The sequence below is a fragment of the Talpa occidentalis genome, unplaced genomic scaffold (assembly GCF_014898055.3).
Source record: "Talpa occidentalis isolate TD23 unplaced genomic scaffold, MPIMG_talOcc4v2.1 talOcc4.6, whole genome shotgun sequence".
In the NCBI taxonomy this organism is placed as follows: Eukaryota; Metazoa; Chordata; class Mammalia; order Eulipotyphla; family Talpidae; genus Talpa; species Talpa occidentalis.
This window is the reverse complement of record NW_023604972.1, coordinates 52,923,417-52,940,559: the sequence shown is the minus strand read 5'-3', so window position 1 is coordinate 52,940,559 and position 17,143 is coordinate 52,923,417. Positions and strand designations below refer to the sequence as shown.

The following is a 17,143-nucleotide window of genomic DNA, read 5'->3' as shown; positions in this document are numbered from 1 at the left end:
ATAATTTTGTATAATCAAATGCCTGACAAATGATATGGCACTTAAGATTTTCTCACTTAGAAAATTAGTCACCAGCAGCAATCCTGTCTGCCTGTGACTATGCAGGTGCCTCTCTTTTATTTTCTCCTTTTCCTAATAAACCTGTCTTTTAAAATGTAAAACAAACAAAAAAGAAAATTAGTAACCATATTTTAATAACAGTAAAACTTGACCCGCTCTACCTATGATGAATACGAATGATAAGAGAGAAAATGTAATGCAAGCAGAATTCTTCAGTATACAAAATTCTTATGGAGATCCTAAGAGTATATAAGACTATCTCTGAAAGCATCAAAATCCATTTTCCATAATGATTGAATTTATTGTTTCCTTCCAAGGTCTATATAGAGTTAGCACTCACTCAAATATTTTGAAAATTTCATAAAATAATCCAGTCTTAAGTCTTACCTTGGTAAGCAGATATGTATATATAAAATATATTAGCTAAGAGAGGGCTTACAATCCTCACCTCCCTTGTTAACAAGGGACTTAGTATCAAATTCTTCTGTTACCTATTTTCTGTTTTCTGATGACATTTATGAACTTTGGTGCAATGGCTTTATCTTGCAAAATAATTCTATTTTGGATATATAAAACCCATATAAATTTATGTGAATGTATTCTATTTTTTTGTAATTGATATTAATAAACTTATAATTTCCAGGCACAAGTCTTAGCACTATAGTTAGTGTGAGCATGGATAGTCTCTGAGAATAGTACATAGTGAGTAAAATAAAATGGGAATGGAAAGTTGGAAAAGTTTCCTAAGTATTATCACTTAGAAAAGATACATTGAAATTTTAAAACGTTAGTAATCAATATGTTCCTCATTGGGTCAGATCTACAGTTTATATCTCTGCATTATTTTTATATGAAAACTTTGTGAGCTAGTAAGTGTATTTTGGGTTCTGACATGAAGATAAATGTCCAAAAGTTTTCTTTTATTTTGGTAGAGCCATACAAAGAACTGGGAGGTGTACTAGTTATTAATACCTATTGTTAAACGAATTGTCTCAATTCAATTGAGATATAAAGACTAAGATTCCACTTAGGTCCTTTGTTGTTAATTGTAGCTGTTGTTTAAAGGGATACATTAGGTGGAAAGAAAAATCAAAGACTTTTATCCTACCAGATAAAAATTTCCTAGTTTTAGGAAGGGAATGCTCAGGTATCACATGCACCCATTGTAAGAATATTATTTTGAATGGAAATAATGGAGACTATGTTAATTTCTGTGCAGATAATGGGGAGAAGTTCCATAAAGTCAACTGTGAGTCAATACATGGAATGTTTCTAGGTGGTTTTAACAATGAAAAAGAATTGCCCAGTAAGTGTAGTTTTCTTCATTGGAAATATTATAGGTATGTGTGTATATCTTTATATATAATAATATATTATTATACAAAATAAAATAAACCTTATATAATTAATACCTATAGATATAATATAGATGTTGCATAAGTAATATTTATTGGGAAACTATTATGTACCAGGTAATTGAAAGGCAATGCTTTCAAATCTTTAAAAATTTCTACATGACAAATGCTATTTATCATCACATTTTTAAGGATGCAATTGAGATTTAGAGACACGAAGTAACTTGGCCAAAGTTACATAGTTAAAGATCAATAGAGTTGGCTCTGCAGCAGAAAAATGGGAATATCTATCAGAGATGTCATGAAAGAGACTTTTTCTATTAAATAAAATAAAAATATAAATAGATATTTGTATTAAATAAAAAAATTATAAACCAATCAGATTTGTAGCAGAAACAAACTATACCCAAATGTTCGATTACCAAATGTTTGCATACAGGCAAAAGAAAATATTGCCTATAGAGATTTTAGCTTTTTTTTTTTAGTATCTATAAAATAGATACACTGTAAATAGAAATTAGACTGGTCACTTTGGTAGTATGATAACAATATGTGCAATTAAAACATAAATACATTTCCAGAGATTGTTGTCTTTTCCCCTTGATTTTAAGATTCTCACAATACCAGCTTCATGTGAGACATATGCTGGAATTAAAATTTGTTAATAACAAAGGGATGCACAACTGTTTGCTCTATCTTTCCCTGATATTTTTGCATGTCACTTGCTTTCCTAAAATGGAAGCAAACCACATTTGCTTCTTTGGGTATGCTTATCACCTTCAAAGCTATAAAAATTTCTTTGCAGTGATCCTTCTGAGTAGGTGTTAAGTCAAACTATGGAAACTTAGTTTAACCCGAATGAGATTTTAACCCTGGAAAGAATCTCATGAGGAATCTTTAAGGCCGCTGCGAAATTGCAAAATGTGATTTGAAGAGTTATTGGAACAAAATTATATTGTGTTGCTATCTTAAGCCTTTCCCTTTTTTGCTCCCCTTCAATATCCCTTATTCTCCTAGGTTATTTTGCCCTATTAGAATGATCCATCTCTCTTTCTGACTTTTCAATAGGAACAAGTGAGTAACCAAGTATATAGTTAAAGAGAGATATTTTCACTATTTTGCTTCACCTTTCCCTATTTGCCCCTTCCTGTGTACCCTCTGTCCTAGATTCCCGGTTTTTAGTTTTGAATGATAATCTGCAATAGCAGATTATATAATTTCCCCTTGGTTTTCAGGTTTCTTCTGTTTCTCAGTCTCAGAAGAGTGTTATCTCTTTAGTCATATTCTTTATTGACTCATCTGTTTTGAAAACTAGCATTTCTGACTATTATCAAGCAATCTAGTTTATAAGAATAAAATAAGACCTCCTGCTTAGAGAAACATGCTCCCTTGATTAGAGTCAATGAAACCAAACCAGCAGAGTCCAAAATATTCATTTTTGAACTGACATTTTTGAACTGACATTTTGAACACATTTCGGAAATGTGTTCACATTTATAAATATGAGTAAATGCATTTTATGAAAGAAACTCTTTCTTTTGAGGTTAGCTGGAAACTCAGCATTTACCTCCCACCCCCCCCCCAATATGGCAAGCAAAAGAATAAACAAGAAACCAACTTGCATGTTTCCCATTTTAGCACAATCTGGAATAAGTTATAATACAAATAGTGGGCATCTAGTAGATGAATGTAAATTAGACCTTTTAAATCAGAAACTAATTACTGAATTATAATTGCAAAGTAATCTTATGATACATTAGGTAGCACTGAGTAACATTACTAGCTCAGTTTCATAGCAAAAAGGACCCTGACATTCTTGTGTTCTCCCCATTTTACTGTTTTATAACATTAATAATCATGAGACTGGCCCCTCATCCAGTGAGTGAAATGTCAGACCATGGCTTTATGGCATGGGTAGCTAAGTGTTCTCATTTATTTGCTGTTCTATTCCTGTCTTCTTGTTTATCTTCATTTCATTTTTGTTTTCAGTTGACATGTGGTCAGTAGGGTGCATCATGGGAGAAATGATAAAAGGTGCAGTGCTGTTTCCTGGCACTGATCGTATCCTTCTTAGCAGCCATTGGCTTCTATGGGCGTCCTTCTCAATCAGTTCCCTTTGGTCTGAAATACATTAGTGCTGATGGGTTGCATTCATTGCCTTAAGAGGGCTTCTGTGAGACTGCAATGTCAAATATTTACAAGCTGACCTCACTCATAGTAGAGTAACCTTGTCTCCTAGGAAGACCTTACAGGGATAATACAGTATTAAATATGAAACATTCAGCAGGATGTCAAAGTGTCTTAATTCAAACCTATGAAACTAATAAGTAAAATACTTTGTTGGTTTTTGTTGTAGCTATTTTGAAATTAAGTTATAGCTAAATAATAAGTAAAAATAATCAGTTTTAAGCCTGAAGATTTATGCTTTCATCTCTTAAGAAATATTTACTTAGCATAGAAATCTCTAATCATGTTTTATGTTCTCCCACAAATACAAAGACTTGTTTTATCACGTATTCCGAGTATGTTTATATCATTTAAGTAGTGACCAGCTTCTTTTAAAATTCTTTTTCTCATTCACTTCATGTATGGGAATAATATCACCAATGCCTGCTATTATTTTCTCCATATTACCAAGTGCAATAATGAAAACTTCATTACTTAATAATAGTTGCATAAAATAACTGAAGATGTGGGGTATCTGGACATTTCCTAACTTATTTATCTTTTCTCCTACACTCAATACACAATCACTTAAGAAAACATTATTCCCCATCATATTAAAGATAAAGTCTCTGCTTAAATTATCACAATTCAAATATAAAGGGAACCATAATGGAATTTTAATCTATAATTAAAGTAGATTTAATTATTAACATATTTTAGCCAAAATATGATTACCCATTTGCTTTGAGAATTAGTATATATTTTATATAGTTTTTATAGTATATTACCATGTAATTTATATGTAATAGTTTAATATATAATGCACATAATAATTTCATATATATTATAATTATAGATATATTGTTTCATAGGTATTCTCTCTCTGTGTGTATTAAAGGGCTAGGGAGGAGGCAACTTGTTAGGCACTCAATTTTTGTTGAATGAAAGAACTTAATCTAAAATATTTTATTTAGTAAAAAATAAAACTATGCTTTTTTACTTCTTTACTTACTAAAAACTTTTTTCTTGTCACATGACAAATATGGCACATTTATTAAAAAATTGTCTATATTGAGATTTGTCTTTTACAAAAACATGTTACTAGATAACACCTATAAATTTATGACATCTATATGAAGGTTAATGTATTGAGATGTTGGCTTGATAAAAACTAAATTTCTTCAGAATGCTAAAAAACAGGATTTTGTTGATTTGTAATGTACTCTAAACTTGATTTTGGCCTCTGGACATGGATGTGAAATAGTCCTTTAGTTTTGGATAATTTTAGAAATACAGATAGACTCAATCTTTTAACTTTGCACTCTTTGCTTTTTCAGAACTTCTTTGTGGTTGGATACTTGATGACTGAAATGAATATTTGTCACCTGTAAATTAAAAAGATTGATTTTCATTACTCACATTTTCTATTAAAGAAAATCATATCAGATTTCCACAGCTGAATTATTCAATGCAGCTTAACATTTCTCAGAATCCATTTCTTGAAAGAAATTGCTTGAATATAATTTCTTTTGGAACAAGGTTACCAAAATCCCTTAAAAGTAAAACATTAGGTTACAGTTAATGTTACTCTCATATTAGATGCCCTTTTAATGATGGAGCTTGATATTTTTTTTTTTTAAATATTAAATTTTATTTTTATATTCCCCCATACAATTGCAAACGCCCCATTCTGACCCCAATCCTTCCCCTCCCGCCCCCCACCCCCAAAAAGGGTCTCTGGTTCATAGTTTTTTGTTGATTTTGATTTTCACTTTCTTATATTCATTTTCCTGGTCCCTTATTTAAGTTTTCTAGATTCCTGCTATGAGTGAGACCATCCGGTATTTTTCTTTTTCTTTTTGGCTTATTTCGCTGAGCATGGTCCCTTCCAGTGCCATCCATGTTGCTGCAAATTGCATGTGTTTATCTTTTTTGAATGCTGAGTAATATTCCATGGTGTATATGTACCACATCTTCTTGATCCAGTCATCTATTTTTGGGCATTTGGGTTGTTTCCAAAGCTTAGCTATTGTAAACAGTGCTGCTATAAACATAGGAGTGCAGGTGCTCTTTGGAATTGATGTTTCTGTGTCCTTTGGGTAAATACCTAGGAGTGGAATTGCTGGATCATATGGAAGCCCTATGTTTAGTAGGTCCAGAAATCTCCACACAGCTCTCCATAGTGGTTGGACCAGTTTGCACTCCCACCAACAGTGCACAAGAGTTCCTTTTTCTCCACATCCTCGCCAACATTTGTTGTTGCTAGTTTTTTTAATATGTGCCATTCTCACTGGTGTGAGATGGTATCTCATGGTAGTTTTGATTTGCATTTCCCTGATTACAAGTGATGTTGAACATTTTTTCATATGTCTGTTGGCCATTTGCATTTCCTCTTCAGAGAAGTTTCTTTTTAGCTCTTCTGCCCATTTTTTGACTGGATTATTTTCTTTGTTGTTGCTGAGTCTCATCAGCTCTTTGCAGATTTTTGTGATCAGTCCTTTATCATTAGTGTTGGGTGCAAAAATGTTCTCCCAGTTGGTGGGGTTTCTCTTTGTTTTTGTTATTGTCTCTTTTGCTGTGCAGAAGCTCTTTAATTTGATGTAGTCCCAGCTGTTTATCTTTCTCTTCACTATCACTGCTTTGGGTGATGTGTCTTTAAAGATGTCTTTGATGTGCAAATCCCGTAGTGTTTCGCCTATATTTCCTTCTATGTATTTTATGGTTTCAGGTCTTATGTCTAGTTCTTTAATCCATTTTGAGTTGATTTTTGTGTATGGTGTGAGGTAGTGGTCAAGCTTCATTCTTTTGCATGTAGCGACCCAGTTTTCCCAGCACCATTTATTGAACAAACTTTCTTTGTGGAGCTTGATATTTTGATATTAAGTTTTTCTGGAGTTCTTGCTATCTTTTTTTAAAGATTTATTTATTTATGCATACAAGAGCTGGGGCACAGGCCAGAGAGGGGGGTGGGGCGGGTTGAGAGGATTCACCAGAGACAAGAGTGGGGAACAGAACAGGCAGACTGACTGAAGTACACTGCTGAGGGGAACAGCGGGCAAGACAGGAGAGGTCTGCCTCGCCATGTGGGTTGCTTCCTGGCTGGAGCAACTCATGCTGGAGAAGCTGTGGATTGCTTCATAGTGCTTCATAGTGCTTAACCCCTTGTACCACCAGGGAGGCCCTATATTTGTACATTTCTTGAAGGATAAATTGGGATTATTCTCTAATGTGTCTTCTCTGAGAATAGGATGTGGTCTGATGGTTTCCAATATGTTGGTTAACATTTAAATTAGGCTTATTTTTTTTCAGGCCAAAATTTTATGAAAATGAATATCGCAAAGTCCTTAAAATACAAGACAGATTACTTATTTAAAAAAATGCCTTTTATTATAAATGACATACCTGAGAAGACAATAAAATGAAACCTAAATTTATTAGTTAAATAGTATCTTTAAAATGGTGCTGGAGGGTCTCCCCGGTGGCGCAGTGGTTGAGCACTGGGTTGCGAAGCTGCCCGAGGCCTCTGCGGCGCCGGTTCGATCCCCGGCTGCTCCCCAGCCACCGGAGGAGGGTCCCACATAGCGCGCAGACCTCTCCTGCCGCCCACTGCTCCCCTCAGCAGTGTACTTCGGTCCTTCTGCCTGCTCTGCTTCCTGCTCTGGCTCTGGTGAATTCTCTCACCCTCTCGCGCTTCTGACTGTACCCAGTGCATGCATAAACAAAAACAAACAAACAAATAAAATAAATAAATAAAACATGCCTCTATAAAATAAAAAAAAAATTGTATATTCTTTAAAAAAAATAAAATAAAATGGTGCTGGAGATGTACAATGTGTGTGCTACACATCAATATAATACATCATAAGCAGTCATACATTTTAATCAACAGATCCTCACTTATACAGAGACATTTTCAAAATAAATTGGTCTCTAAAAGTTCTGCAATATGAGCTGTGCGTATTTTCTTTAATATATAAACTAACTCAAAGTAAGACTTAAGCTATTAATAATGTTTTATGTCCTTTGTTTTTGATGCCTAAAAAACAGCATATTATTTTTTAGCACGTTATTTTTGGCATCAAGAAATTTATATAGTCAATTTTTATCTTGTTACTTTATTAGAGGTTGTATTATAAATATATATTGATGATATTAAATCTCTACTAATGAAGCAGAAGTTAACTGCTGAAGTGGTTTTCTTTTGGGAGATCTAATAATTTTCATCTAGAAGACACTTTTACTTCAAAAATGGTCAACAGACATATGAAAAGAAAAGGTTCATCATGACTTATCATCAGAGATATGCAGATCAAAACCACAATGATATACCACCTCGCACCTGTGAGAATGGCCCATATTAAAAAAAATAATAATAAGTGCTGGGGAGGGCATGGAGAAAAAGGAATCCTCTTACACTGTTGGAGGGAATGTAGGCTGGTCCAGACCCTCTGGCAAGCTGTGGAGGTTCTTCAAAACACTAAAAATGGATCTGCCATACAACTCAGCAATTCCATTCTGAGGTACTTACCCAAACAACATAGAAACACTAATACAAAATAAACTCCTATGTTTATTGCAGCACTATTTACAGTAGCCAAAATACAGAAACAATCTAAATGCCCCAAAACAAATGAATGGATCAAGAAACATATTGATAGTATAAATACACAACAGAATGCTATTCAGTGATCAAAAAAATTGACACTCATTCCATTCATGGTAATATGAATGCAGCTGGAAGGGATTATACTAAGTGAAATAAGCCAGAATGAGAATTGAAAGTATCATATGGCTTCACTTATATGTTGGAACATAGAACCAAACAAAAGGTCAGACAATGGCAAACCTGAAAGTTAATAATAGGTCTAAGGCATCCAGGTTGGAATGAGGAGGGAGAAAGGTATGAAAACAGGAGGAAAAAAGAGCCACATTGGACTACGATTAAGGCTGCCAGAGGGAGATGTGGTGGAGCAGGGACAAAAGGGAGACGGGACTTTAATGGACGATAACTGGGTCTTTGGTGGTAGGTGTGCTGAAATAACATATTATTGTAGAGGAGTGAATCTATGTTCCTCAGACATGTACCGTGATGTAAATCAGCATTACCTCAGTAAATGTAATTTAAAAAAATTACAAAATATATTATCTAAGTGAATTAATGTTTAATATATAGCTTTTGAAGAAGATAAAGTAAGCACACATATGCTATCAGTTAGATTAAAAATATAGAACATTATCAATACCAACTGAATTGTTCCCTTTTCCGCACAGAGGTCATCTGCTACCCACAGAGGTTACCACTGTTCTAAATACATAGTTTTACAATCTCCTTTCCTTATATTTTTACCACTAATATATTTACCCTTAAGCAATACAGGGTTTCGTTTTATGCATTTTACACAGTATTGTTTATGACTTACTTTTTAATAAAATAAGCAATTTTTAAGATTCAATCATTTGATGCATTATAAATGGTTTATTTTTATTGCTGTTAAGTCTTCCAGTATATAAATACTTTTACAACTAATACCTTGCTTGCCCTATAAATAGATTTTGTAAACCCCGGAATATATGTTTTGAGGAGCATATGGGCAAGTTTTTTTTTTTTTTTTTTTTAATGATTTATGCCTGGGCTCATAGGAGTGCACATTTTAAACCTCACCACATAGCATCAAATTGGTTTCTGGTGTGGAAGTTTATAAATGTAGCTGTATAATCCACCTCCTTATCAACACTTGATATTGTCAGTTTTATATGCTTGATACCAGTCTCTTAAAAAAGAAATTCTATTCCTGGAGGTTTAATTTACTTTTCCTTGACTATAAAAGAGACTAAGCATCTTCTACATTTATTGGCCATTAGTATTTCCCCCCTGGGTAAAGTGTCATTAATAATTTTTTTTATTTGAACTTTTCTGTAGCTTTTTACAATTTCTATCATTGATTTTATTTATACATTTATTTTTAATCAATCTGACAGTGGTTTACAACACTGTGTATCATGCAGAGGTATAGGTTTCTCCATCTTCAGATGTATATTGCCACACCTTATATGTAGGGGCTGGGCAAGTTTACATTTCTACCAACAGTGTACAAGGTTTCCTGTTTCTCCACACCTCATTAACACTTGTGTGTGTGTGTGTGTATGTGTGTGTGTATGCCATCCTTAAAGTTATGAGATTGTTTTGATTTGCATTTTCCAGATGGTGAGCATTTTTCATGAAACTGTTGGCTATCTGTATATTTTCTTGGGAGTAGTGTTTATATGACTTTTCCTCCAAATTTTTGATCATATTTTTATTTTTGCAGGTTTTTTTAATTGTATAAGTTCTCTTAGATCATTTCTCCTATCAGATATATTATGTGCCAATATTTTCTCCAATTTAGTGGGGTCTCTTTTAATTTTTGTCCCGACCCAAGGGATTTGTAGGCACGAAAAGAGAAGGGCTGAGGATTGAAATGAGGGGCTTGAGACAACTTGACGCTAGCGTTTACTTTTTTATTTATTTATTTATTTTTTTCCTTTTCCCTGTCTTTCTACCTTCCCTGAACTTCTCTCTGCTCCTCTTGCAATAACCTCTCTCGCAATAACCTCTTGACCTTCTCGTGGTTCTTTTCTTATATCTTGGTAGCTCCTCCCATCGTACCTCCCAGTCTCATTTGATTAATAGGAAACACCTGTGGTTTCTCAGCAGGCAAAACGGTAAAGCAAAACTTAATTAATGGCACGTGTGTTGCGCAACACGGCGCATGCTCCAGGCGGCTCCGGACAATTTTAATGGTAGTTTCTTTTATTATGCAGAAACTTTACTTTGATGTAATCTATTTGCTTATTTTTGCTTTTATTTCCCTTGTCTTTGGAGCTGAGTACCCAAAGACATCCCCGAAGACAACACTGTGGAGAGTTTTGCCTATATTTTCTTCCACATATTTTTTTATGGTTCTCAGACTTACATAAAAGTTTTTCACCCATTTTGAGTTTATTTGTGTGTGTGGTATGAGATCATGGTCTAGTTTCATTCTTTTGAATGTGGCTATCCAGTTTTCCTACACCATTTGTTGAAGAAACTTTCCTTTCTCCACTGTATATGCTTCACTCCTTTGTTGTAGATTAAGTATCCATATAAGTGTGGGGTATTTTTGGGTTGTCTACTTTATTGGTTTCTATTTTTCTTTCAATTCATATATTTTGATTACTATAAAATGGTAGAGGTTTGAAGTCTGGGAATGTGCTATCTCCAGTCTCTTTTTGTCAGGGTTGCTTTGGCTATATGTGGGTCTTCTGTGATTTCATAAATTTTTCAGTAATATTTCTTTGAAGAATGCCACTGAAATTTTGATAGGGACTACATAGCATCTGTTTATTGCTTTGGATAAAATGTCCATTTTATTTAAATATTTTTGCACAAAAGAACTGGGTGTAGGCTAAAGGTGTGGGGGGTGAGAGGATTCACCAGAGACAGAGCAGGGAGCAGAACAGGCCGATCTACTGAGATACACTGCTAAGGGGAGCAGAGGGAGTGACAGGAGAGGTCTGCTGTGCCATGTGGGTTAGATCCCTGGCTGGGGATTGAACTCAGGCCATAGAGGTGATAGTGCTGAGACTTAACCCCTAGGCCAGAAGGGAGGCCCAAAAATGTCTATTTTAACAGTGTTAATTCTTCCAGTCCATGGGCAGGGAATATCTTTCCATTTCTTTATCTTCATTATTTTTTTACAATACCTTATAGTTTTCATTGTACAGGTCCTTTACCTTTTTTGTTAAGTTTACTCCTATTAATATTTTTCAATGCAATAGTAAATGGGCTTTCCCCCTTATTTCTTTTTATTCTAATTCATTGTTTTCATTATAGGGCTGCAACTGACTTTTTAATTGATTTTATAACCTGGCACTTTACTGTGTTGATTTATTATTTTGATTTTTTTTTAGTGGACTCTCTAGGTTTTTCTATATATATATTGTATTATCTGAAATAGTGATAATTATACTTTCCCAATTTGGATTCCTTTTATACCTTTCTCTTACCTAATTGCTCTAACTATAACTTCTAACACTACGTAAAATAGTGGTGAATGTTAACATTTTGTTTTGTACCTGATCTTAGAAAATAGATTTCAGTTTCTCCTCATCGAATATGATGTTAGCTGTGGGTGTGACATAGGTGGCCTTATTATGTTGACCTACATTCCTTCTATCCCATTTTTAAGGTTTATCACAAAAGATATTAAATTATATCAAATGGTTTCTCTGTATATATTGATAAGATCCTATGATTTTTATTTTTCCTTTTATTGATGTGGTGAGTGAAAATGATTGAATTGCAAATGTTGAACGCTTCTTACATTCCTGAAATAAATGCCACTTGATTATTGTGTATAGTCCTGTTAATGTATTGTCGAAAAAAGTAACTTTTTCTTTAAAAAATTGATTGGCAAGATATCTTTATATAATCAATCCTCTTAAGATTATCTTATATGCATTTTCTCCCAAAGACAAAAAATTAATAAGCCATTGTTCATAAAAAAGTCTTAGAATTGGCTTGCTAATTTCTATAAAACAATCCCTCCTGATATTTATATGGAACTTATTGAATCTACAGTTTAATTTGTGAATAATTGCTATTTTAATTAGGACAGATTTTATCTTTATCTGAATACAAAACAATCTCAGTGTACACTAATTTAGATCATTACTATTGTAACTTAAATATGTTATTGATGTCAGTATTTCAGTTTTCTTTTTTAGCCTTACAAATTGACAACACAATACTTTTATTGAATAGACATAGATTTTGTTTAGATATATCCTTATTCTTATCTTTTCTGGGGGGAGGGAAGATTTACCATTACTTCTTCATATTTGACCTTATTTTGTCATTTTTTTTCCTCCTGAAGTTTATTCCTTACAAGAGACTTTAGCGAGAGTCTTTGATGATTAACGATTTTGTTGATTTGTATATCATTGCTTTAAAGTTAGTTTATTTGGATATAAAGTTATTGATAGGAAATTATTTTCTTCCAGCATTTCTTCCAGCAAAAAAAAAAAAAGGTTTTTTTTTCCACTGATTTTTTTCTTTGCAATTTTACTTGTGAATAATTTTAGTCACAAATGTCATACTTAGCTTTGACAGTAGTCTGATCCTTTTCTCTGCTTTACTCAGCTAGTTTTTTTTCATGGTATTTACTTTTCTGCTCTTTCTCTACTATGTGATGAAACATAGATTTCTTTTTACATCCCTTCTTTGCCATTCTCCGAGCTTCCTGAGTTCCAACTAATCTTCAGTTACTGAAATTTCTCAGTTTTTGTTTTGTTTAATATTTTATCTCCCCTATTCCTTATACTATGCCCATAAGTGTCTAATTTGGATTGGACATAAGACAGAAATTCACTTATTCAATAAATTTTTTTGAGGACCTACTAAATGTTGGGCACTTTTTGTCTCCAGAGTTCTATCAGTATAATAAAACTAACTAAAGTCTTTATCATGATAAAATTTACAATAAAAGACACAGTGTATTAGAAGATGAAAACAGCTGTAGGAAATGAGGGACCAAAGTATTAAAAGGAAGGATAGGGATTATCTCCTTCTTTCTAAGTTTCCACATAAAATGTTAAGTCAAAAATGCCTCATAGAGCATGCTTAATTGACTCATATAAACTTGATGGTCTCTTCTTAACCTCCCTTTCATATTGTATTATATCCATAAAAGGATGTTATCTCCAGAGAAAGTCTCACAGAACAGAGTACAGTGTCACTACAATTTTCCCCAAATAACAATTCTGTATTTAATTAGCATTAAGGGCTGTTTGTGTTGTCTACTTTGTTAAAAGTTATTATATTTACCAACTTTAAAATGACCTTGATAGTTTTCAACTAAAACATGTACGTATCAAATTAAAGGATCTCTGGTCTTCATGCTATCACATGAAGATAGGCTCAGATGCAGCCTAGAATAGAGGCAACAATATCATATGATTTGGGGAAGAAATTATACAAAAAAGAGTTAATATTACAAATACAAAATTAGGTACAGAGCCTTATAGTCTGTGCCAATGAGAGCCACTGAAGATTTACCTTCGATAGTTTAATGAATATGCTACCTTTGTGAGACATCTTAATATATATTAGATTTCCTGATATGTAAACATGCTTTTTGCATTTTTTGCTTGTAGGTAAAAATTTATAGATTATAGTAACAGATTTATAACAGATTTATAAGACAAAGACATTGTAATAAGATCTATGTACATCTTCCTTCTAATGTCAGTCTTTGGATGTTACATGACTTTCTAGCAATCTGCTACTAGTGAGTCGATAGCCTTTTTTTTTTTTTTTTTTTATATATAGAGGCATGTTTTTTATTTATTTATTTGTTTGTTTATACATGCACTGGGTACAGTCAGAAGCACGGGAGGGTGAGAGAATTCACCAGAGCCAGAGCGGGGAACAGAACAGGCAGAAGGACAGAAGTACACTGCTGAGGGGAGCAGCGGGCGGCAGGAGAGGTCTGCGCGCCATGTGGGACCCTCCTCCGGTGGCCAAGGAGCAGCCGGGGATCGAACCGGCGCCGCAGAGACCGCGGGCAGCTTCACAACCCAGCGTTCAACCACTGCGCCACTGGGGAGGCCCAGAGTCGATAGCCTTTTTACTCAAACTATCAACTTTGAGTTTTTGATGTGTTTTGGCTTATATTATTTCCTCACCCTGAGCGTACTTACCACGAAGCAAATGTAATTGTACATCAAATCACTTATTCGTATTTCTATATTATCCAAACTTGAAGAGGACTTTTCAAAGGAAAAGAACATTTTCAAATGAAAAAGAATTAAAATATTTTTAAAGGAACAAAACAACTTAAGGCATAACCATGAGTTTTAAATCCAGAACCTTTCCATATATATCATACATACACGTATACACACACAATTTCTGTTTTAAAAAATCCACAGTACTTGGCTCATCTTAAACTTTATTGTTAATATACTATGAGGTTATTTGGGGAATGTTACTTCGAAAGCATTCTTCTTTTTTACTGAATAAATTTATAACTCGAGGCAAATGTCACTAGGATGTTGAAGAGTATTTTGCCAACTTTACTAAATAACTCCTTTGTAAAATCTGACAGCTTCTTTGCCCCTTTTAATTTGACAATTAGTTGAGATTCTAAGAAAGCTTGACCAATATAAAATGATGGCTTGGTATAGCATACTAGCCTGTCTTAGATAGGAAACTCCTTTCTGTAATTTGCAATGCAGAATTTGAGATTATTTAATTATAATAATGGTTTTTACTTAAATATACCTAGGAAGTTATTGCTTGCCTATATTCATAGTAGTAACAGGTTTTTCACTGAGCGTAGCTTTTAACACTAACATTTTATAATTTTTTGTTTCTTTATTTCTAGTGGTTCTAAGTACCATTTTTTCCTGTACATAATAACTCAAATGAACTTTTATTGAAATATATTCTTGCTTAATTATTATTATTATTCTAATTTGTAAAATAATATTCTTTAGTTTTTCCTACCCTCACTTCATTTCTTGAAATTATGTAATTTCTCATTCTAATAACTGAGAGGAAATATTTAAAATTTTTTTCAGCCAGATTACAAATGAAGTAGAAGAGAATTTGTGAATTATTTTGATTTCATCTTTGTTCAATTTCTTACCTACTTTTTTGTATTATATGTTTATTTTTGTTGAATATAGTTAATTTTGCCTTTTGTCAGGATTGCTGATCCTTTTTAATCCAACCCTATGAATAGCAAAATTTTACAGAGCTTAATTAATTATAGTAAATTTCATGAACTGTTGCAAATTACATTATTAAAATTGAATTTATCAACATTAAAGGATAAAGTTGTAAAAGAATAGATAAAAGTATAGCTAACATGAGATGACCAGGAAACCACCTTCTTCCAGTGAGTTCTCCAGAAGTTTCATAAGTAAAGTTGTCATTCTCAGGACTCTGATAGATGAAACATTAATGTCTGATGAAAAAAGAGAACCTCACTTATCAGATGTGTCCGTTTTAGAGCTACTTCCAAGTTTTGAGGGTATTACTTTCATAGAGAGGTAATTTTTTTCCCTCTAGAATTCTGCATGCCTAATTTATTTTCTGAAATACATTTACATGGAAATCTGTTATCTTCTATTGGACTTCGTATAGTTACCCTCATATTGTGTTGTAAGTAACAATGAGGATATAGGCCTGTAAGAGGTAAGAACAAATGGTGTGAAGAACAAATGGTGTGAAGTTATAACTACTTTGATATATATATAATCTTTTAAGCCTTTGGTGAAGAATTAATGGCTCATTTATTGTCAGAAATTATATTGATCACAGGTTTAATACATATCACTCAAAAACACTAATAGATGATGAAATTTCCTATTTAGTATAAAAAGGAAAATAAGTCATAATAGGAATTTAAGAAAAATTAAATAAGTCTTATTTCAAATGTGTCTTTTTCATTTTTAGAAAATATGGTAAAATAATTTGTGTCCTTTTTTCTCATCTAAATAACACGGTGCATAGAAGTTTATCACAATGTAAGAAACTACTTTTTATATCATTTGAAGACATTTTCATCTTTAAAAGCCAAAAAAAATTTTGTGATATCCTGTTGTGTTAAGTAATGCTGGATCCCTATATATATATTCTATAGACAAATTTATAATTTCAAAAATTTTCATTGCTGGACAATTCTGATTTTCCATTTTTTTGGTGGCTTATTTCAACTCTGGTCGTGTTGATGACTGCTCAGGATTCTGAGACGTGAAAGTTAGAGCTCGTATCTGCACTTCTTTTTGGCCTTAACTATTCAATTCTCAGATATTGACCAGTGGAACAAGGTGATTGAGCAACTAGGAACACCGTGTCCAGAATTCATGAAGAAATTGCAACCTACTGTAAGAAACTATGTGGAGAATCGGCCCAAGTATGCAGGACTCACCTTCCCCAAGCTCTTTCCAGATTCCCTCTTCCCAGCGGACTCTGAGCACAATAAACTCAAAGGTAGGTCCATCAAGGACAACTTGAGACCACTATGTGGGTCATGGACTAACAATCAAGGGACGTTGACCCCTCTTTTTAATTTGAACCACCCAAGTTTATGGAGAGATATTCCTTAAATTATTTTTCTTATAAAGGGGAAGTACCAGGAAGTTTTGAAATTATTTGGATATTCAGAAGGCAAGATAGTAATAAAGTGTGTGGGTTACATAATTCTTAGGGCTTAGGGCTTATTTAGAATCTGAAAATTATTTTGAAGTGTAATTCTAAAAGAGCAACATAGTATACATTTAAATTATTGTTTCAATTTATTAAATGCAGACCTAACTTGCAAATTTAATTTATAGCTAATATAGGTGTAAGGGAGACAGGGAAACTAAAATGAGGTGCTACCATTTCCCAGCATTTTATTGTGGCCTCCAAACTTCATTTCTGTTTATGACAGTTGTTTCTTCTTCCGACTGCTTCTACCAGTCTCTAAATGGCAACAGACTAAATTATTAGTGAATGTATTGCTTTTAAAATCAGCACCACCCAAATGAAGATG

General features: G+C 33.3%; 1 protein-coding gene across 22 annotated transcripts in view; it reads left to right on the top strand.

Annotated features, from left to right (window-relative positions):
- MAPK10 (mitogen-activated protein kinase 10) overlaps nt 1-17,143 on the top strand; it is a 438,482-nt gene that overhangs the window by 368,653 nt on the left and 52,686 nt on the right. For 18 of the 22 annotated variants that reach the window (XM_054688437.1, XM_054688436.1, XM_054688435.1 and 15 more), the window contains 3 exons: nt 1,280-1,366; nt 3,405-3,476; nt 16,417-16,599. In XM_054688437.1, coding sequence (XP_054544412.1) covers nt 1,280-1,366; nt 3,405-3,476; nt 16,417-16,599 — 342 coding nt within the window. The remainder of the gene's footprint in view (nt 1-1,279; nt 1,367-3,404; nt 3,477-16,416; nt 16,600-17,143) is intronic. The other 4 variants (XM_054688446.1, XM_054688450.1, XM_054688445.1 and 1 more) reach the window with 2 other exon arrangements.